This window comes from Salvelinus fontinalis, unplaced genomic scaffold (assembly GCF_029448725.1).
Source record: "Salvelinus fontinalis isolate EN_2023a unplaced genomic scaffold, ASM2944872v1 scaffold_0136, whole genome shotgun sequence".
In the NCBI taxonomy this organism is placed as follows: domain Eukaryota; kingdom Metazoa; phylum Chordata; class Actinopteri; order Salmoniformes; family Salmonidae; genus Salvelinus; species Salvelinus fontinalis.
In genome coordinates, this window is record NW_026600345.1 from 67,804 (window position 1) to 89,580 (window position 21,777).

Below are 21,777 nucleotides of genomic sequence, written 5' to 3' on the forward strand. Positions count from 1 at the left end.
GTGGTTAATCAAAATTATATATAAATCTAAATGAAACTCACCAAAAAATGTACTTCTATTGCCATTTACAGTGATATCACAATATATCACAATACCCCACAATGACAGCACAATACCCCACAATGACAGCACAATACCCCACAATGACAGCACAATACCCCACAATGACAGCACAATACCCCATAATGACATCACAATACCCCATAATGACAGCACAATACCCCATAATGACAGCACAATACCCCATAATGACATCACAATACCCCATAATGACATCACAATACCCCATAATGACATCACAATACCCCATAATGACATCACAATACCCCATAATGACATCACAATACCCCATAATGACAGCACAATACCCCATAATGACATCACAATACCCCATAATGACATCACAATACCCCATAATGACATCACAATACCCCATAATGACAGCACAATACCCCATAATGACAGCACAATACCCCATAATGACAAAGAAGAAACAGGTTTTTCAACATTTTTGCAAAAATATAAAAAAAATGTACGTTGGTATTCAGTCCCTTTGCTATGAGACTCAAAATTGAACTCAGGTGCATCCCGTTTCCATTGATTACCATTAATGTTTCTACAACTTGACTGGAGTCCATCTGTGGAAAATTCAATTGATTGGACATGATTTGGAAAGGCACACACCTGTCTATATAAGGTCCAACAGTTGACAGTGCATGTCAGGGCAAAAACCAAGCCATGAGGTCAAAGGAAATGTCCGTAGAGCTCTGAGACAGGATTGTGTTGAAGCACAGATCTGGAGAAGGGTACCAAAAAATGTCTGCAGCATTGAAGGTCCCCAAGAACACAGCGTCCTCCATCATTCTTAATAAATGGAAGAATTTTGAAACCACCAAGACTCTTCCTAGAGCTGGCTGCCCGGCCAAACTGAGCAATCGGGGGAGAAGGGCCTTGGGTCAGGGAGGTGACCAATAACCCGATGGTCCCTCTGACAGAGCTCTAGAGTTCCTCTGTGGAGATGGGAGAACCTTCCAGAATGACAATCATCTGCGCAGCACTCCATCAATCAGTCCTTTATGGTAGACTGGCCAGACGGAAGCCACTCCTCAGTTAAAGGCACATGACAGCCTGCTTGGAGTTTGACAAAAGGCACCTAAAGGACTCTCAGACAATTAGAAACAAGATTATCTGATCTGATGAAACCAAGACTGAACTCTTTGGCCTGAATGCCAAGAGTTACATCTGGAGGAAAGCTGGGACCATCCCAAAGGTGGCAGCATTATGCTGTGGGGATGTTTATCAGCGGCGGGGACTGGGAGACTAGTCAGGATCGAGGGAAAGATGAACGGAGCAAAGCACAGGGAGACCCTTGATGAAAACCTGCTCCAGAGCGCTCAGGACCTCAGACTGGGGGCGAAGGTTCACCTTCCAACAGGACAACGACCCTAAGCACAAAGCCAAGACAACGCAGGAGTGGCTACAGGACAAGTCTCTGAATGTCATTGAGTGGCCCAAGCAGAGCCCGGACTTAAACCCGATCAAACATCTCTGGAGAGACCTGAAAATAGCTGTGCAGCGACGCTCCCCATCCAACCTGACAGAGCTTGAGAGGTTCTACAGTGAAGAGAAACTCCCCCAAATACAACTGTGCCAAGCTTATGGGGCTGTAAACGCTGCCAAAGGTGCTTCAACAAAGTACCGAGTACAGGGTCTGAATACTTATGTTAATGTGATTTATTTTTATATATACACATTTGCACACATTTCTGAACCTGTTTTTGCTTTGTCATGGGGTATTGTGAGTAGATGGATGAGGGGGAAAAACGATTTACATCAATTTTAGAATAAGGATGTAACGTAACAAAATGTGAAAAGTTAAAAGGGTCTGAATACTTTCCAAGGGCAATGTAAAATTCACTACCGGTCAACAGTTTTAGAACACCCACTCATTCAAAAGTGTTTATTTTTACATTGTAGAATAATAGTTTAGACATCAAAACTATGAAATAACACATATGGAATCATTTAGTAATCAATAAAGTGTTAAACAAATCAAAATATATTTTATATTTAATATTCTTCAAATTGCCACCCTTTGCCTTGATGACAGCTATGCACCCTCTTGGCATTCTCTCAACCAGCTTCACCTGGAATGTTTTTCCAACAGTCTTGAAGGAGTACCCACATATGCTGAGCACTTGTTGGCTGCTTTTCCTTCACTCTGCGGTCCGACTAATCCCAAACCATCTAAATTTGGTTGAAGTTGGGGGATTGTGGAGGCCAGGTCATCTGATGCAGCATGCCATCACTCTGCTTCTTGGTCAAATGGCCCTTACACAGCCTGAAGGTGTGTTGGGTCATTGTCCTGTTGAAAAACAAATACTAAGCCCAAACCAGATGGGATGGCGTATCGCTGAAAAATGCTGTGGTAGCCATGTTGGTTAAGTGTGCTTGAATTCTAAATAAATCACTGACAGTGTCACCAGCAAAGCACGCTCACACTAAACACCTCCTTCTCCATGCTTCACGGTGGGAAACGCGGAGATCATCCGTTCACCTACTCTGCGTCTCACAAAGACACGGCGGTTGGAACCAAAAATCTCCAATTTGGACTACAGACCAAAGAACAAATTTCCACCGGTCTAATGTTCATTGCTCGTGTTTCTTGGCCCAAGTAAGTCTCTTCTTATTGGTGTCCTATAGTGGTGGTTTCTTTGCAGCAATTCGACCATGAAGGCCTGACTCAGAGTCTCCACTCCTCCTGACTCACAGTAGTACCCGCAAATCACCAGTCTCAATACTGGCCTTCTGGCAAAGTTGCAAAGAAAAAGACATATCTCAGACTGGCCAAGAAAAATAAAAGATTAAGATGGGCAAAAGAACACAGACACTGGACAGAGGAACTCTGCCTAGAAGGCCAGCATCCCAGAGTCGCCTCTTCACTGTTGACGTTGAGACTGGTGTTTTGCAGGTACTTTTTAATGAAGCTGCCAGTTGAGGACTTGTGAGGCATCTTTCTCAAACTAGACACTCTAATGTACTTGTCCTCTTGTTCAGTTGTGCACCGGGGCCTCCAACTCCTCTTTCTATTCTGGTTAGAGCCAGTTTGCGCTGTTCAGTGAAGGGAGTAGTACACAGCGTTGTACGAGTTCTTCAGTTTCTTGGCAATTTCTCGCATGGAATAGCCTTCATTTCTCAGAACAAGATAAGACTGACAAGTTTCAGAAGAAAGTTCTTTGTTTCTGGACATTTTGAGCCTGTAATCGAACCCACAAATGCTGATGCTCCAGATACTCAACTAGTCTAAAGAAGGCCAGTTGTATTGCTTCTTTAATCAGAACAACAGTTTTCAGCTGTGCTAACATAATTGCAAAAGGGTTTTCTAATGATCATTTAGCCTTGTACAATGATCAACTTGGATTAGCTAACACAATGTGCCATTGGAACACAGGAGTGATGGTTGCTGATAATGGGCATCTGTACACCTATGTAGATATTCCATTAAAAAAATAATAATAATAATAATTTTAAAAAATTACCTTTTCCAGCTACAATAGACATTTACAACATTAACAATTTCTACACTGTATTTCTGATCAATTTGATGTTATTTTAAATGGACAAAAAAAAGGTGCTTTTCTTATTTAGATTTGAGACTCCGCGTACACGGAGCATATATATGGTCCACATAGCCACTGCATGAACTTTTACAAAAACCATGTGATCAAAGTTCATGCAGTTTTTTTTATGAAGCCGCCTCAAGTCGCTGCAGTTACTTCATGCAGTTACTGCCATGTTACACGGAGCCTTGATGTAAACCACAACAGTGTCTGACTTGCTGCTGTTCCAGATGCACCTCCCCTGACTTCACACGCCGACGGTCGTCTACAATTAGTCTGACTGCTCCAGCACAGCCAATGACTGCAGCTATGACCCTGGTATTATGATGTCAGATCAACATTCAAACCCCCAGGGAGTCGACTGACGCACCTGTGCATAACAAAACAATCCTCATAAAAAAATCTGTCAGTTTAAGCTAGGGATATGTTTTTTTCTGCATTGGATGAGTCTCAAGACATATAGGCATCGGACAATGTCTCACTTCCGTAACTGGGCTGAAAGATGGCAGAGCTAGAGCGGTGTTTGTCAGACCAGGAGACATCCCGAATATCTTCTCACGAAAACATCTGTAGCGTCCGAAACAATTCGGACCACTCTACGGAAAGGAGAGACTCTCACGAACATGATGGTGTTCTCCGTTTTGCACTGCGATCCCCACAAGCGTCAGGAGACTTCTCTGAATTCAGTACCGTCGATGTACCAACTTCTGTTTGGGCTACAAACAAGTGTCAGGAGACTTCTCTGAATTCAGTACCGTCGATGTACCAACTTCTGTTTGGGCTACAAACAAGTGTCAGGAGACTTCTCTGAATTCAGTACCGTCGATGTACCAACTTCTGTTTGGGCTACAAACAAGTGTCAGGAGACTTCTCTGAATTCAGTACCGTCGATGTACCAACTTCTGTTTGGGCTACAAACAAGTGTCACAGGACTCCTCTGAAGGTAACCAGGTACCAGTTTTTTTTTTAAACAAATGGAATTATAAGGGTAGTTTTGGGGTGAAATGTGTAAAAAATATTGATCCTTCAAAACCTTGTATCTCCTTAGTTATTTCCTGACTGTCCTTTTTGCCATTTCTGAATGTCTTATTCAATGCGTTTCTATGGGGTTTAGTAGAAAAGGTGAAAATCAATATTTGATCAAATCATTTTGGGAATTTTTTTTGATACCTAAAAGGGTCCTAAAACTCAAAATCAAATAACTAAATGATCCATAGTATGACTATCTTAAAACAATTCCTTACGTCAGCTCAGCTCCCCTTCTCCAAGGTTTTAGACTGTAAAGAATGAACACTGTCTCAGTCTTCACAGCTAAAGGATGAGCAGTGTTGTCTGTGAGTACATGCGTTAGCAGAAGGAGCTCTATGTTGCTGTCCTCTGGTACATTGTAATGCCTCGATTCCATCTGAAATAAACAGTCAATTATTGAAAACTTCATCAACTTTCCCTCCCAAATTGGAAAAACTTTGTTGCGGTATTGTGTAAAAAGATATGACTTCACAATTTAAATGGCTGAAAATGTATACATTGAAATGATTGTTAGTTGTTTTGGATATTGTCAAGATCTAGGTCTATACCTTCAGGACTAATTTAGAAGAGAACATTAAACCTCTTAACATTGACCCTGTCTACTCTGGAGATCAGTATTATTTACAGTCCTACTGCAATATATGCATTTTATTATTTAAAAAGACCACAATCTCGAAAAATACGACTCTACCGGAAACTCAAGACACTACTATCCTTTAAATACACCAGCCTCTACCAGATACACCGGCATCTACTAGCCTCTACCAGGTACACTAGCCTCTACCAGGTACACTAGCCTCTACCAGGTACACTAGCCTCTACCAGGTACACTAGCCTCTACCAAGTACACCGGCATCTACCAGGTACACCGGCATCTACTAGCCTCTACCAGATACACTAGCCTCTACCAGGTACACCGGCATCTACTAGCCTCTACCAGGTACACTAGCCTCTACCAGGTACACCGGCATCTACTAGCCTCTACCAGGTACACTAGCCTCTACCAGGTACACTAGCCTCTACCAGGTACACCGGCATCTACTAGCCTCTACCAGATACACTAGCCTCTACCAGGTACACTAGCCTCTACCAGGTACACTAGCCTCTACCAGGTACACTAGCCTCTACCAGGTACACCGGCATCTACTAGCCTCTACCAGATACACTAGCCTCTACCAGGTACACCGGCATCTACTAGCCTCTACCAGATACACTAGCCTCTACCAGGTACACTAGCCTCTACCAGGTACACCGGCATCTACTAGCCTCTACCAGATACACTAGCCTCTACCAGGTACACCGGCATCTACCAGCCTCTACCAGATACACCGGCATCTACTAGCCTCTACCAGGTACACTAGCCTCTACCAGGTACACTAGCCTCTACCAGGTACACTAGCCTCTACCAGGTACACTAGCCTCTACCAGGTACACCGGCATCTACTAGCCTCTACCAGGTACACTAGCCTCTACCAGGTACACTAGCCTCTACCATGTACACTAGCCTCTACCAGGTACACCAGCCTCTACCAGGTACACCAGCCTCTACTATCCTCTACCAGGTACACCAGCCTCCATTATGTTCACCAGCCTCTACTATTCTCTACCAGATACACCAGCCTCCATTATGTTCACCAGCCTCTACCAGATACACCAGCCTCTACTATCCTCTACCAGATACACCAGCCTCTACCAGATACACTATCCTCTACCAGATACACTAGCCTCTACTATCCTCTACCAGATACACCAGCCTCTACTATCCTCTACCAGATACACCAGCCTCTACTTTCCTCTACCAGATACACCAGCCTCTACTATCTTCTACCAGATTCACCAGCCTCTACTATCCTCTACCAGATACACCAGCCTCTACTATCCTCTACCAGATACACCAGCCTCTACTATCCTCTACCAGATACACCAGCCTCTACTATCCTCTACCAGATACACCAGCCTCTACTATCCTCTACCAGATACACCAGCCTCTACTATCCTCTACCAGATACACCAGCCTCTACTATCCTCTACCAGATACACCAGCCTCTACTATCCTCTACCAGATACACCAGCCTCTACTATCCTCTACCAGATACACCAGCCTCTACTATCCTCTACCAGATACACCAGCCTCTACTATTCTCTACCAGATACACCAGCCTCTACTATCCTCTACCAGATACACCAGCCTCTACCAGATACACCAGCCTCTACCAGATACACCAGCCTCTACCAGATACACCAGCCTCTACCAGATACACCAGCCTCTACCAGATACACCAGCCTCTACCAGATACACCAGCCTCTACCAGATACACCAGCCTCTACCAGATACACCAGCCTCTACCAGATACACCAGCCTCTACCAGATACACCAGCCTCTACCAGATACACCAGCCTCTACCAGATACACCAGCCTCTACCAGATACACCAGCCTCTACCAGATACACTATCCTCTACCAGATACACTATCCTCTACCAGATACACCAGCCTCTACTATGCTCTACTCACTTCTCTTTCTCTCATCTCCCTCCTTGAACCAAATAATCATGATATAGTCCTAGTTCTGTTAAATAAGCATATTTAGCATTTTACACCTCATTGAGAAGGTTTATTTGTGGCCTGCTGGATGTCATTTTGCAGGGCTTTGGCAGTGCACCTCCTTGCACAAAGGCGGAGGTAGCGGTCCTGCTGCTGGGTTGTTGCCCTCCTCCACGTCTCCTGATGTACTGGCCTGTCTCCTGGTAGCGCCTCCATGCTCTGGACACTACGCTGACAGACACAGCAAACCTTTTTCCCACAGCTCGCATTGATGTGCCATCCTGGATGAACTGCACTACCTGAGCCACTTGTGTGGGTTGTAGACTCCGTCTCATGCTACCACTAGAGTGAAAGCACCGCCAGCATTCAAAAGTGACCAAAACATCAGCCAGGAAGCATAGGAACTGAGAAGTGGTCTGTGGTCACCACCTGCAGAATCACTCCTTTTTTGGGGGTGTCTTGCTAATTGCCTATAATTTCCACCTTTTGTCTATTCCATTTGCACAACAGCATGTGACATTTATTGTCAATCAGTGTTACTTCCTAAGTGGACAGTTTGATTTCACAGAAGTGTGATTGACTTGGAGTTACATTGTGTTGTTTAAGTGTTCCCTTTATTTTTTTGAGCAGTGTGTATATATATATATATATATATATATATATATATATATATATATATATATAAAATAAGAAAAAAAAGAATGTCAAAAGTAAAACATTTTTGTTGCATTTTAGCTAACTCTACCCCTCACCTCATTCTCATAACAAGTCAAATCTGACGTTAATTTGACCAAATCTGTCTCCCTTGTAGCCAAGATGACCGCCAACCAGCTAGCTATCCAACTCTGTCTCTGAATGTTGACGTGTGACCAGTGACTGCTAACAGCTACAATGCTAACGAGTAGCTAGCTGTGTAGCTGTTGCTACAACGTAAACACTAGCGCATTACAGTTTAATGTCTGCTCAACAGTCCCCAGCACATCAAAACACGCCGATGGTTTACCTAACAAAAAAAGCGATTTAGTTACAGATTGACTTTATAGCTAACGTAGTGACAGAGCGCCAGCTGTCGGATAGTTGTAGCGTTTCTAACGTTACTAGTTAGCCTGCTAAATAAACGGACAAAACATCAGCTAGCTAACATCCGCTCGAGCACCGAAGCAACTGATGAAAACAAAACGTTTCAACCGTTTCAACAGCTTGGTAAATAAAGGTGTAAACGACCCAATATGAACCCGATACATTTCATCAAGGACGACAACAGTTGCTGCCTCAAAATAAACACAGTTCGCATAAATAATCTGGAACAAGCAGATAGCTAGCCAGCTAGTTTAGCAACACCACTAGCATTAGCCTAGCTAGCTGCTCCTTTAGCATGCATGTTGTCTCACCATTATATAGGTTCAGTCGCATTTTCATACATTGCTGGGACATAAAAAGCATAACATCCCACGCAGAAGCTATAATAGTGAACTAACCTCACTACTAACGCTGGTCACCTCCATTTTGTCCCAGGGTTCGTGCGGCTGGGAGAACGGCATCGTAGTCGGAGATAGACCGCCGCTCCAAGCCGAATCCCCCCCGCTGATAACCCACCGGAGATTCTGCCTTCACGGTCGGGCACGAGACAGATCTGGGTCACCGGCGCCTACTGCCCGGGGAAGATCAGACACCGGGGTCGGGGCAGTTGGTTTGACAGGACCATATGGCAACCGATCTTACGTTCTTCTCCCATAGATGAATATGGGCGTCTCTATCCTCAGCATCAATGCACTGAGAGGCCATTGACGTAGCTCTGACGCAATTCAGTTAAGGATTTCCCCCATAATAGGCAAACAAACAAAGCAGGGAGATGAGAGCAGAGGGGAAGAGGAAAGAAGAGAAGTGCAGAGGGGGAGGGGAAAGGAGAGAAGGGGGGAGGGGAAAGGAGAGAAGGGCAGAGCAGGGGGGGGGGAGGAGAGAAGGAGAGGAAAGGAGAGGAAAGAAGAGCAGAGGATGATGAGAGTAGAGGGGGAGAGGAAAGGAGAACAGAAGAGGCGGACAGCAGAGGGGGAGAGGAAAGAAGAAGAGGAGAGGAAAGAAGAGGAGGAGAGGGGGAGAGCAGAGGGGAAGAGGAGGAGGAAGAGAGCAGAAGAGGGGAAAGGAGAGGCGAGGGAGAAGGCCGCGGGGGCATCATACTGTGTTGCTAGACATTAGAGCAGTCAAGATTAGAAATGGCAGTGTGTAACAATGATGGCTACAAGGCTCTTTGATGGATCGTAGTTACAATGTAATTCTACCAATCACATCCATATCTATTACAGTACCTACTGTGTCTCTCTTTTCAGCTTCAGAACAGGACAACAAGAACAAACCATGAAATCGTGCTTGATGTACCAACTTCATTGTAAAGGGCCAGGTCTAGGCCTAATAGTGTTAGTATAGTAAAGGGCCAGGTCTAGGCCTACAAGTGTTAGAATAGTATAGGGCCAGGTCTAGGCCTACTAGTGTTAGTATAGTAAAGGGCCAGGTCTAGGCCTACTAGTGTTAGTATAGTAAAGGGCCAAGTCTAGGCCTACTAGTGTTAGAATAGTAAAGGGCCAGGTCTAGGTCCTACTAGTGTTAGTATAGTAAAGGGCCAGGTCTAGGCCTACTAGTGTTAGTATAGTAAAGGGCCAGGTCTAGGCCTACTAGTGTTAGAATAGTAAAGGGCCAGGTCTAGGCCTACTAGTGTTAGTATAGTACAGGGCCAGGTCTAGGCCTACTAGTGTTAGAATAGTAAAGGGCCAGGTCTAGGCCTACTAGTGTTAGTATAGTAAAGGGCCAAGTCTAGGCCTACTAGTGTTAGTATAGTAAAGGGCCAAGTCTAGGCCTACTAGTGTTAGTATAGTAAAGGGCCAAGTCTAGGCCTACTAGTGTTAGTATAGTAAAGGGCCAGGTCTAGGCCTACTAGTGTTAGTATAGTAAAGGGCCAAGTCTAGGCCTACTAGTGTTAGTATAGTAAAGGGCCAGGTCTAGGCCTAATAGTGTTAGTATAGTAAAGGGCCAGGTCTAGGCCTACTAGTGTTAGTATAGTAAAGGGCCAGGTCTAGGCCTACTAGTGTTAGTATAGTAAAGGGCCAAGTCTAGGCCTACTAGTGTTAGTATAGTAAAGGGCCAAGTCTAGGCCTACTAGTGTTAGTATAGTAAAGGGCCAAGTCTAGGCCTACTAGTGTTAGTATAGTAAAGGGCCAGGTCTAGGCCTACTAGTGTTAGTATAGTAAAGGGCCAGGTCTAGGCCTACTAGTGTTAGAATAGTAAAGGGCCAGGTCTAGGTCCTACTAGTGTTAGTATAGTAAAGGGCCAGGTCTAGGTCCTACTAGTGTTAGTATAGTAAAGGGCCAGGTCTAGGCCTAATAGTGTTAGTATAGTAAAGGGCCAGGTCTAGGCCTACTAGTGTTAGTATAGTAAAGGGCCAGGTCTAGGCCTACTAGTGTTAGTATAGTAAAGGGCCAGGTCTAGGCCTACTAGTGTTAGTATAGTAAAGGGCCAGGTCTAGGCCTACTAGTGTTAGTATAGTAAAGGGCCAAGTCTAGGCCTACTAGTGTTAGTATAGTAAAGGGCCAGGTCTAGGCCTACTAGTGTTAGTATAGTAAAGGGCCAAGTCTAGGCCTACTAGTGTTAGTATAGTAAAGGGCCAGGTCTAGGCCTACTAGTGTTAGTATAGTAAAGGGCCAGGTCTAGGCCTACTAGTGTTAGTATAGTAAAGGGCCAAGTCTAGGCCTACTAGTGTTAGTATAGTAAAGGGCCAGGTCTAGGCCTACTAGTGTTAGTATAGTAAAGGGCCAAGTCTAGGCCTACTAGTGTTAGTATAGTAAAGGGCCAGGTCTAGGCCTACTAGTGTTAGTATAGTAAAGGGCCAGGTCTAGGCCTACTAGTGTTAGTATAGTAAAGGGCCAGGTCTAGGCCTACTAGTGTTAGTATAGTAAAGGGCCAGGTCTAGGCCTACTAGTGTTAGTATAGTAAAGGGCCAGGTCTAGGCCTACTAGTGTTAGTATAGTAAAGGGCCAAGTCTAGGCCTACTAGTGTTAGTATAGTAAAGGGCCAGGTCTAGGCCTACTAGTGTTAGTATAGTAAAGGGCCAGGTCTAGGCCTACTAGTGTTAGTATAGTAAAGGGCCAGGTCTAGGCCTACTAGTGTTAGTATAGTAAAGGGCTACTAGTGTTAGTATAGTAAAGGCCTACTAGTGTTAGTATAGTAAAGGGCCAGGTCTAGGCCTACTAGTGTTAGTATAGTAAAGGGCCAGGTCTAGGCCTACTAGTGTTAGAATAGTAAAGGGCTACTAGTGTTAGTATAGTAAAGGGCCAGGTCTAGGCCTACTAGTGTTAGTATAGTAAAGGGCCAGGTCTAGGCCTACTAGTGTTAGTATAGTAAAGGGCCAGGTCTAGGCCTACTAGTGTTAGTATAGTAAAGGGCCAGGTCTAGGCCTACTAGTGTTAGTATAGTAAAGGGCCAGGTCTAGGCCTACTAGTGTTAGTATAGTAAAGGGCCAAGTCTAGGCCTACTAGTGTTAGTATAGTAAAGGGCCAGGTCTAGGCCTACTAGTGTTAGTATAGTAAAGGGCCAGGTCTAGGCCTACTAGTGTTAGTATAGTAAAGGGCCAGGTCTAGGCCTACTAGTGTTAGTATAGTAAAGGGCTACTAGTGTTAGTATAGTAAAGGCCTACTAGTGTTAGTATAGTAAAGGGCCAGGTCTAGGCCTACTAGTGTTAGTATAGTAAAGGGCCAGGTCTAGGCCTACTAGTGTTAGAATAGTAAAGGGCTACTAGTGTTAGTATAGTAAAGGGCCAGGTCTAGGCCTACTAGTGTTAGTATAGTAAAGGGCCAGGTCTAGGCCTACTAGTGTTAGAATAGTAAAGGGCTACTAGTGTTAGTATAGTAAAGGGCCAAGTCTAGGCCTAATAGTGTTAGTATAGTAAAGGGCCAGGTCTAGGCCTACTAGTGTTAGTATAGTAAAGGGCCAGGTCTAGGCCTACTAGTGTTAGTATAGTAAAGGGCTACTAGTGTTAGTATAGTAAAGGCCTACTAGTGTTAGTATAGTAAAGGCCTACTAGTGTTAGTATAGTAAAGGGCCAGGTCTAGGCCTACTAGTGTTAGTATAGTAAAGGGCCAGGTCTAGGCCTACTAGTGTTAGTATAGTAAAGGGCCAGGTCTAGGCCTACTAGTGTTAGTATAGTAAAGGGCCAGGTCTAGGCCTACTAGTGTTAGTATAGTAAAGGGCCAAGTCTAGGCCTACTAGTGTTAGTATAGTAAAGGGCCAAGTCTAGGCCTACTAGTGTTAGTATAGTAAAGGGCCAGGTCTAGGCCTACTAGTGTTAGTATAGTAAAGGGCCAAGTCTAGGCCTACTAGTGTTAGTATAGTAAAGGGCCAGGTCTAGGCCTAATAGTGTTAGTATAGTAAAGGGCCAGGTCTAGTCCTACTAGTGTTAGTATAGTAAAGGGCCAAGTCTAGGCCTACTAGTGTTAGTATAGTACAGGGCTACAAGGCAATTGTCTTGATGCTTATACCATATGTCTTTCTATAAACTAAGGTGCCAGTGAGGATGTCCTAGGCTGGACAACTTGTCCAAAATCGTGTGACATAAAACATTACTGTTCTGTCTTTACATGTATGGCCGTGTAGGTTGTCCGTTTGTCCTATATGAAGCGTTAATCAGTTAAATTAGACATTCAACTTAAACCCTGTTAGAATCCTGGATCTAGCTGTCGGACAGAGTTCTCAGAAATGCCGTTCAACGACTTGACATTCTATGTCTCCTTATTTTACGGGGTGAATCAGTTTTCATGGACACGCAAATCCCCAACAATGTATGTGATTGCAAAATCGTTTTTCAACCACTCCACACATTTCTTGTTAACAAACTATAGTTTTGGCAAGTCGGTTAGGACATCTACTTTGTGCATGACACAAGTCATTTTTCCAACTATTGTTTACAGACAGATTATTTCACTTATAATTTACTGTATCACAATTCCAGTGGGTCAGAAGTTTACATACACTAAGTTGACTGTGCCTTTAAACAGCTTGGAAAATTCCAGAAAATTATGTCATGGCTTTAGAAGCTTCTGATAGGCTAATTGACATCATTTGAGTCAATTGGAGGTGTACATGTGGATGTATTTCAAGGCCTTCCTTAAAACTCAGTGTCTCTTTGCTTGACATCATGGGAAAATCAAAAGAAATCAGCCAAGACCTCAGAAAAAAATGTGTAGCCCTCCACAAGTCTGGTTCATCCTTGGGAGCAATTTCCAAACGCCTGAAGGTACCACGTTCATCTGTACAAACAATAGTACGCAAGTATAAACACCATGGGACCACGCAGCCGTCATACCACTCAGGAAGGAGACGCGTTCTGTCTCCTAGAGATGAACATACTTTGGTGTGAAAAGTGCAAATCAATCCCAGAACAGCAGCAAAGGACCTTGTCAAGATGCTGGAGGAAACAGGTACAAAAGTATCTATATCCACAGTAAAACGAGTCCTATATCGACATAACCTGAAAGGCCGCTCAGCAAGGAAGAAGCCACTGCTCCAAAACCGCCATAAAAAAGCCAGACTACGGTTTGCAACTGTACATGGGGACAAAGATCGTACTTTTTGTAGAAATGTCCTCTGGTCTGATGAAACAAAAACAGAACTGTTTGGCCATAATGGCCATTGTTGTGTTTGGAGGAAAAAGGGGTAGGCTTGCAAACCGAAGAACACCATCCCAACCGTAAAGCACGGGTGTGGCAGCATCATGTTGTGGGGGTGCTTTGCTGCAGGAGGGACTGGTGCACTTCACACAATAGATGGCATCATGAGGGAGAAAAATGATGTGGATATATTGAAACAACATCTCAAGACATCAGTCGGGAAGTTAAAGCTTGGTTGCAAATGGGTCTTCCAAATGGACAATGACCCCAAGCATACTTCCAAAGTTGTGGCAAAATGGCTTAAGGACAACAAAGTCAAGGTATTGGAGTGGCCATCACAAAGCCCAGACCTCAATACTATATAAAATTTGTGGGCAGAACTGAAAAAGCGTGTGCGAGCAAGGAGGCCTACAAACCTGACTCAGTTGCACCAGCTCTGTCAGGAGGAATGAGACAGAATTCACTCAACTTATTGTGGGAAGCTTGTGGAAGGCTACCAGGAACGTTTGACCCAAGTTAAACAATTTAAAGGCAATGCTCCCAAGTACTAATTGAGTGTATGTAAACTTTTGACCCACTGGGAATGTGATGAAAGAAATAAAAGCTGAAATAAATAATTCTCTCTACTATTATTCTGACATTTCACATTCTAATAATAAAGTGGTGATCCTAACTGACCGAAAACAGGGAATTGTTACGGGGATTAAATGTCAGCAATTGTGAAAAACTGAGTTTAAATGTATTTGGCTAAGGTGTATGTAAACCTCCGACTTCAACTGTAACTAATATCAAATATACAGTGTCCGTAAAATGTATATACGTAAACAACATAAAAAACCTTTGTATAACAGCATATATGGCAAAATAGAAATCAAACTGGATGCTCTTCAGAGATAGATGGGAGGGGTTGATGGGAGCTGAAGGATGGTCTTCAGAGATAGATGGGAGGGGTTGAGGGGAGCTGAAGGATGGTTTTCAGAGATAGATGGGAGGGGTTGATGGGAGCTGAAGGATGCTCTTCAGAGATAGATGGGAGGGGTTGATGGGAGCTGAAGGATGGTTTTCAGAGATAGATGGGAGGGGTTGATGGGAGCTGAAGGATGGTCTTCAGATATAGATGGGAGGGGTTGAGGGGAGCTGAAGGATGGTTTTCAGAGATAGATGGGAGGGGTTGAGGGGAGCTGAAGGATGGTTTTCAGAGATAGATGGGAGGGGTTGATGGGAGCTGAAGGATGGTTTTCAGAGATAGATGGGAGGGGTTGATGGGAGCTGAAGGATGCTCTTCAGAGATAGATGGGAGGGGTTGATGGGAGCTGAAGGATGGTTTTCAGAGATAGATGGGAGGGGTTGATGGTCTTCAGAGATAGATGGGAGGGGTTGATGGTCTTCAGAGATAGATGGGAGGGGTTGATGGTCTTCAGAGAGAGATGGGAGGGGTTGATGGTCTTCAGAGAGAGATGGGAGGGGTTGAGGGGAGCTGAAGGATGGTCTTCAGAGATAGATGGGAGGGGTTGATGGTCTTCAGAGAGAGATGGGAGGGGTTGATGGTCTTCAGAGAGAGATAGGAGGGGTGGATGGGAGCTGAAGGATGGTCTTCAGAGATAGATGGGAGGGGTTGATGGTCTTCAGAGAGAGATGGGAGGGGTTGATGGTCTTCAGAGAGAGATGGGAGGGGTTGAGGGGAGCTGAAGGATGGTCTTCAGAGATAGATGGGAGGGGTTGATGGTCTTCAGAGAGAGATGGGAGGGGTTGAGGGGAGCTGAAGGATGGTCTTCAGAGATAGATGGGAGGGGTTGTAAGATGTCGAAGATAAATACACAAATCACTGTATGCTTTCTGTGACTAGTTGCTGACCTAACATAATAAAATGTCCTGCTTTCGCCAAAAAGCTTTTTTGAAATCGGACACTGTGGTTGGATTAACGAGAATTTTATCTTTAAAATGGTGCCTAAAACTTGTATGTTTGAGGAAATTGAATTATGAGATTTCTGTTGATTGAATTTGGCGCCCTGCAATTTCATTGGCTGTTGGCGAGGGTTAATGTTCTGGGTTTATTTTTAATTTCTTGTTTAGTGTTCTGGGGCTTATTTATAATGCGTCTGCCCCCCCAATACCACCGGACATTCCTGTCTCACAGACAACAGCCCTAAGGTCATTACGACAGGATGGGGGCCATACTCTTGGAAATGTTCAAACACATCCCCCATTTCAACAAGGTCCCTACACATCAATCATCAGCTTCAAAAGGAACAGATTCAATATCTGCATAAATTAACACTCACTGTAACGCGTGGGAACAGGAACGACAGGATGCCCATATATGGGCACTCCCTAGAACACGTGATAACTTCCCGCCAGGATGTCCTGACAGGATGCCCATATATGGGCACTACCTAGAACACGTGATAACTTCCCGCCAGGATGTCCTGACAGGATGCCCATATATGGGCACTACCTAGAACACGTGATAACTTACCGCCAGGATGTCCTGACAGGATGCCCAAATATGGGCACTACCTAGAACACGTGATAACTTCCCGCCAGGATGTCCTGACAGGATGCCCATATATGGGCATACACACGTGACCCATGACATAGGGTCATAAATCACACGTTTGACGTGTGCCATCTACTGTATTCTCCCTCTGACCTCTGGTGTCATGTGGGGTATGCATGGGTGTCCTGTGTGCCACTATTTTAAACAGACAGCTCGGTATATTAAGCTTGACAACACCTCTTACAAAAACAAGTAGTGATGAAGTCAATCGCTCTTCCACTTTGAGCCATGATAGATTGACATGCATATCATTAATATTAGCTATCTGTGTACTTTTAAAGGGCTGTGCTGCCCTGTTTTGAGCCAACTGCAATTTTCCTAAGTCCCTCTTTGTGGCACCTGATCACACTACTGAACAGTAGTCCGGGTGCGACAAAACTAGGGCCTCTAGGACCTGCCTTGTTGATAGTGTTGTTAAGAAGGTAGAGCAGCACTTTATTATAGACAGACTTCTCCCCATCTTAGCTACCGTTGTAGCAATATGTTTTGACCATGACAGTTTACAATCCAGGGTTACTCCAAGCAGTTTAGTCACCTCAACTTGCTCCATTTCCACATTATTTAATACACGATTTAGTTTAAGTTTAGGGTTTAGTGAATGATTTGTCCCAAATACAATGCTTTTAGTTTTTTTTATATTTAGGACAAAATTATTCCTTGCCAGCCATTCTGAAACTAACTGCAGCTCTTTAAGTGTTGCAGTCATTTCAGTCGCTGTAGTAGCTGATGTGTAGCTGACGTGTATAGTGTTGAGTCATCCACATACATAGACACTCTGGCTTTACTCAGTCAGTGGCATGTCGTTAGTAAAGATTTTAAAAAGTAAGGGACCTAGACAGCTGCCCTGGGGAATTCCTGATTCTACCAGTAAGGGGCCTAGACAGCTGCCCTGGGGAATTCCTGATTCTACCAGTAAGGGGCCTAGACAGCTGCCCTGGGGAATTCCTGATTCTACCAGTAAGGGACCTAAACAGCTGCCCTGGGGAATTCCTGATTCTACCAGTAAGGGACCTAAACAGCTGCCCTGGGGAATGCCTGATTCTACCTGGATTATGTTGAAGAGGCTTCCATTAAAGAACACCCTCTGTGTTCTGTTAGACAGGCAACTCTTTATCCACAATATAGCAGGGGGTGTAAAGCCATAACACAATATAGCAGGGGGTGTAAAGCCATAACACATTATAGCAGGGGGTGTAAAGCCATAACACATTATAGCAGGGGGTGTAAAGCCATAACACATTATAGCAGGGGGTGTAAAGCCATAACACATACATTTTTCCACCAACAGACTATGATTGATAATGTCAAAAGCTACACTGAAGTCTAACAAGACAGCCCCCACAATTATTTTATCATCAATTTCTCTCAGCCAATCATAAGTCATTTGTGTTTTTTTATTTCACCTTTATTTAACCAGGTAGGCCAGTTGAGAACAAGTTCTCATTTGCAACTGCAACCTGGCCAGGATAAAGCAAAGCAGTACGAGACATACAACAACACAGAGTTACACATGGAATAAACAAAACATACAGTCAATAATACAGTAGAAAAAAAGAAAACAAAAAGTCTATATACAGTGAGTGCAAATGAGGTAAGATAAGGGAGGTAAGGCAATAAATAGGACATGGTGGCGAAGTAATTACAATATAGCAATTATTAAAGATGGGCTATGCACAGGTGCAATGACCTGTGAGCTTCTCTGACAGCTGGTGCTTAAAGCTAGTGAGGTAGATATAAGTCTCCAGCTTCAGTGATTTTTGCAGTTTGTTCCAGTCATTGGCAGCAGAGAACTGGAAGGAAAGGCGGCCAAACGAGGAATTGGCTTTGGGGGTGACCAGTGAGATATACCTGCTGGAGCGCGTGCTACGAGTGGGTGCTGCTATGGTGACCAGTGAGCTGAGATAAGGCGGGGCTTTACCTAGCAGAGACTTGTAGATGACCTGGAGCCAGTGGGTTTGGCGAGGAGAGTGAAGCGAGGGCCAGCCAACGAGAGCGTACAGGTCGCAGTGGTGGGTAGTATATGGGGCTTTGGTGACAAAATGGATGGCACTGTGATAGACTGCATCCAATTTGTTGAGTAGAGTGTTGGAGGCTATTTTGTAAATGACATCGCCGAAGTCGAGGATCGGTAGGATAGTCAGTTTTACGAGGGTATGTTTGGCAGCATGAGTGAAGGATGCTTTGTTGCGAAATAGGAAGCTGATTCTAGATTTAATTTTGGATTGGAGATGCTTAATGTGAGCCTGGAAGGAGAGTTTACAGTCTAACCAGACACCTAGGTATTTGTAGTTGTTCACATATTCTAAGTCAGAACCATCCAGAGTAGTGATGCTGGACGGGCGGGCGGGTGCGGGCAGCGATCGGTTGAAGAGCATGCATTTAGTTTTACTAGCATTTAAAAGCAGTTGGAGGCCACGGAGGGAGAGTTGTATGGCATTGAAGCTCGTTTGGAGGTTTGTTAACACAGTGTCCAGAGGAGGCAGAGGACGCTCTTCAACCGATCGCTGCCTGCACCTGCCCGCCTGTCCAGCATCACTACTCTGGACGGCTCTGACTTAGAATATGTGGACAACTACAAATACCTAGGTGTCTGGTTAGACTGTAAACTCTCCTTCCAGACTCACATCAAGCATATCCAATCCAAAGTTAAATCTAGAATCGGCTTCCTATTCCGCAACAAAGCCCCCTTCACTCATGCTGCCAAACATACCCTTGTAAAACTGACCATCCTACCAATCCTCGACTTCGGTGATGTCATTTACAAAATAGCCTCCAAAACCCTACTCAATAAATTGGATGCAGTCTATCACAGTGCCATCCGTTTTGTCACCAAAGCCCCATATACTACCCACCACTGCGACCTGTACACTCTCGTTGGCTGGCCCTCGCTTCATACTCGTCGCCAAACCCATTGGTTCCAGGTCATCTACAAGACCCTGCTAGGTAAAGTCCCCCCTTATCTCAGCTCGCTGGTCACCATAGCAGCACCTACCCGTAGCACGCGCTCCAGCAGGTATATCTCTCTAGTCACCCCCAAAACCAATTCTTCCTTTGGACGCCTCTCCTTCCAGTTCTCTGCTGCCAATGACTGGAACGAACTACAAAAATCTCTGAAACTGGAAACACCTATCTCCCTCACTAGCTTTAAGCACCAGCTGTCAGAGCAGCTCATAGATTACTGCACCTGTACATAGCCCATCTATAATTTAGCCCAAACAACTACCTCTTTACCTACTGTATTTATTTATTTTGCTCCTTTGCACCCCCTTATTTCTATCTCTACTTTGCACCTTCTTCCACTGCAAACCAACCATTCCAGTGTTATTTTTTTTACTTGCTATATTGTATTTACTTCGCCACCATGGCCTTTTTATATATATTTTTTATTTATTTATATATATATATCTTGTTTGCCTTCACCTCCCTTATCTCACCTCACTTGCTCATATTGTATATAGACTTATTTTCACTGTATTATTGACTGTATGTTTGTTTTACTCCATGTGTAACTATGTGTTGTTGTATGTGTCGAACTGCTTTGCTTTATCTTGGCCAGGTCGCAATTGTAAATGAGAACGTGTTCTCAATTTGCCTACCTGGTTAAATAAAGGTGAAATAAAAAAAATTTAAAAAAAAGGACCAGAAGTATACAGAATGGTGTCGTCTGTGTAGAGTTGGATCAGAGAATCACCAGCAGCAAGAGCGACATCATTGATGTATACAGAGAAGAGAGTCGGGTCGAGAATTGAACCCTGTGGCACCCCCATAGAGACTGCCAGAGGTCTGGACAACAGGCCCTCCGATTTGACACACTGAACTCTGTCTGAGAAGTAGTTGGTGAACCAGGCGAGGCAGTCATTTGAGAAACCAAGGCTGTTGAGTCTGCCGATGAGGATGTGGTGATTGACAGAGTCGAAAGCCTTGGCCAGGTCGATGAATATGGCTGCACAGTACTGTCTCTTATCGATGGCGGTTATGATATCGTTTAGGACCTTGAGCGTGGCTGAGGTGCACCCGTGACCAGCTCTGAAACCAGATTGCATAGCGGAGAAGGTACGGTGGGATTCGAAATGGTCGGTGATCTGTTTGTTAACTTGGCTTTCGAAGACCTTAGAAAGGCAGGGTAGGATGGATATAGGTCTGTAGCAGTTTGGGTCTAGAGTGTCTCCCCCTTGAAGAGGGGGATGACCACAGCAGCTTTCCCAATCTTTTGGAATCTCAGATTATACAAAAGAGAGGTTGAACAGGCTAGTAATAGGGGTTGAACAGCCTAGTAATAGGGGTTGAACAGGCTAGTAATAGGGGTTGAACAGGATAGTAATAGGGGTTGAACAGCCTAGTAATAGGGGTTGAACAGGATAGTAATAGGGGTTGAACAGGATAGGGGTTGAACAGGATAGTAATAGGGGTTGAACAGCCTAGTAATAGGGGTTGAACAGGATAGTAATAGGGGTTGAACAGGATAGTAATAGGGGTTGCAACAATTTCGGCAGATAATTTTAGAAAGAGAGGGTATAGATTGTCTAGCCCGGCTGATTTGTAAGGGTCCAGTTTTTGCCGCTCTTTCAGAACATCAGCTATCTGGATTTGGGTGAAGGAGAAATGGGGGTGGCTTGGGCGAGTTGCTGTGGAGGGTGCAGGGCAGTTGACCGGGGTAGGGGTAGCCAGGTGGAAAGCATAGCCAGCCATAGAAAAATGCTTATTGAAATTCTCAGTTATCGTGGATTTATCGGTGGTGACAGTGTTTCCTAGCCTCAGTGCAGTGGGCAGCTGGGAGGAGGTGCTCTTATTCTCCATGGACTTTACAGTGTCCCAGATCTTTTGGGAGTTTGTGCTACAGGAAGCAAATTTCTGTTTGAAAAAACTAGCCTTAGCTTTCCTAACTGCCTGTGTATACTGGTTCCTAACATCCCTGAAAAGTTGCATTTCGCGGGGGCTATTCGATGCTAATGCAGAACGCCACAGGATGTTTTTGTGCTGGTCAAGGGCAGACAGGTCTGGAGAGAACCAATGGCTATATCTGTTACTGGTTCTAAATGGTTTGAATGGGGCTTATTTAAGATGGTGAGGAAGGCACTTAAAGAAAGACCAGGCATCCTCTACTGACGGGATGAGGTTAATATCCTTCCAGTGGTTGTGCTTGTTGAATGTCCAAAATCAAATCAAAGTTAATTTGTCTCGTGCGCTAATTACAACAGGTAGACACGTAGACCTTACAGTGAAATGCTTACTTATAGGCTCTAACCAATAGTGCAAAAAATGTATTAGGTGAACAATAGGTAGGTAAAGAAATAAAACAACAGTAAAAAGACAGGCTATATACAGTAGAGAGGCTATATACAGTAGCGAGGCTATATACAGTAGAGAGGCTATAT

At 44.3% G+C, this 21,777-nt stretch overlaps 1 protein-coding gene across 1 annotated transcript in view; it reads right to left on the minus strand.

Annotated features, from left to right (window-relative positions):
- The window catches only part of LOC129843435 (ribosomal protein S6 kinase alpha-6), a gene marked incomplete at its 3' end in the record, with an annotated part of 70,574 nt that extends 61,495 nt beyond the window's left edge, over window positions 1-9,079 (minus strand). Inside the window, 1 exon segment of the mRNA XM_055912154.1 lies at window positions 8,671-9,079. Within this exon segment, the coding sequence (XP_055768129.1) occupies window positions 8,671-8,733 (63 nt within the window).
- Window positions 9,080-21,777: the final 12,698 nt, after the last annotated feature.